Source organism: Merops nubicus, unplaced genomic scaffold (genome assembly GCF_000691845.1).
Source record: "Merops nubicus isolate BGI_N331 unplaced genomic scaffold, ASM69184v1 scaffold34550, whole genome shotgun sequence".
Taxonomy (NCBI): domain Eukaryota; kingdom Metazoa; phylum Chordata; class Aves; order Coraciiformes; family Meropidae; genus Merops; species Merops nubicus.
The window spans coordinates 4,786-5,570 of NW_008582777.1; the positions used below are offsets into that span (position 1 = coordinate 4,786).

Genomic DNA, 785 nt, shown 5'->3' on the forward strand with positions numbered 1-785 from the left:
CAGGAGACGGTGGCTGAGGAACTACCAGCTCAACACGGTCAACATCTTCAGCTTGTTCAACGAGTTCTTGGAGATGGGTACGTGGGGCAGGGCTGAGTGAGGAGGGAGGGCTGCTGGGTGCAGGGTCACCTGCCCTCCCTGGCTGGGGGGAGCCCGGTGCTGGGGAGCCCACAGTAGGCAAGGGAGAGCTCCGAGACCCGGCTCCACGCACAGCCCGACTCCGAGAGCTCTGGCACACCAGGGAGGTCATTCCCAAAACAAGAGAGATCAGGCAACTGCGCTGGCCTTGGGCCCCTGCCTAGGACCTTCCTCTCCTCCCAGGAGTGTCAGGGAGGTGGCTGCATCCCCAGGGTGGTCCCTCTGCCCAGATGGTTCAACCCGTGCCCCGTGGGGCCCCCACAGAACCCCCCCTCTGACAGCCCAGTGTGAGGTGGGCACCCCCTGTGGGGGGTGGGGTCCCCAGGACAGGTCTATCTGCCCCGCTCACCCCGGCACAGCCTCTCTGGCACAAGCCTCAGAGCAGAACAAACCCAGCCAGGGGTCAGGCCCCGCAGGACGTGCCCTGGGTGGAGGCTCCCCAGCCGCACCCTGTCCCTGCAGTGATCCAGTACAGCTTCACCACCATCTTCGTCGCTGCCTTTCCCCTCGCCCCGCTGCTGGCCTTCTTCAACAACATCTTCGAGATCCACCTGGATGCCATCAAGATGACGCGGCTGCACCGGCGCATGGTGCCCAGGAAGGCCAACGACATCGGTGAGAGGCAGCCCGGGGAGCTCCTCCCAGCT

At 65.2% G+C, this 785-nt stretch overlaps 1 protein-coding gene across 1 annotated transcript in view; it reads left to right on the forward strand.

The window, feature by feature from the left end:
* Positions 1 to 753, forward strand: part of ANO9 (anoctamin 9) — a gene marked incomplete at both ends in the record, with an annotated part of 5,444 nt that extends 4,691 nt beyond the window's left edge. The window contains 2 exon segments of the mRNA XM_008938684.1: positions 4 to 77; positions 601 to 753. Coding sequence (XP_008936932.1) covers positions 4 to 77; positions 601 to 753 — 227 coding nt within the window.
* Between the last annotated feature and the right edge of the window lie 32 nt (positions 754 to 785).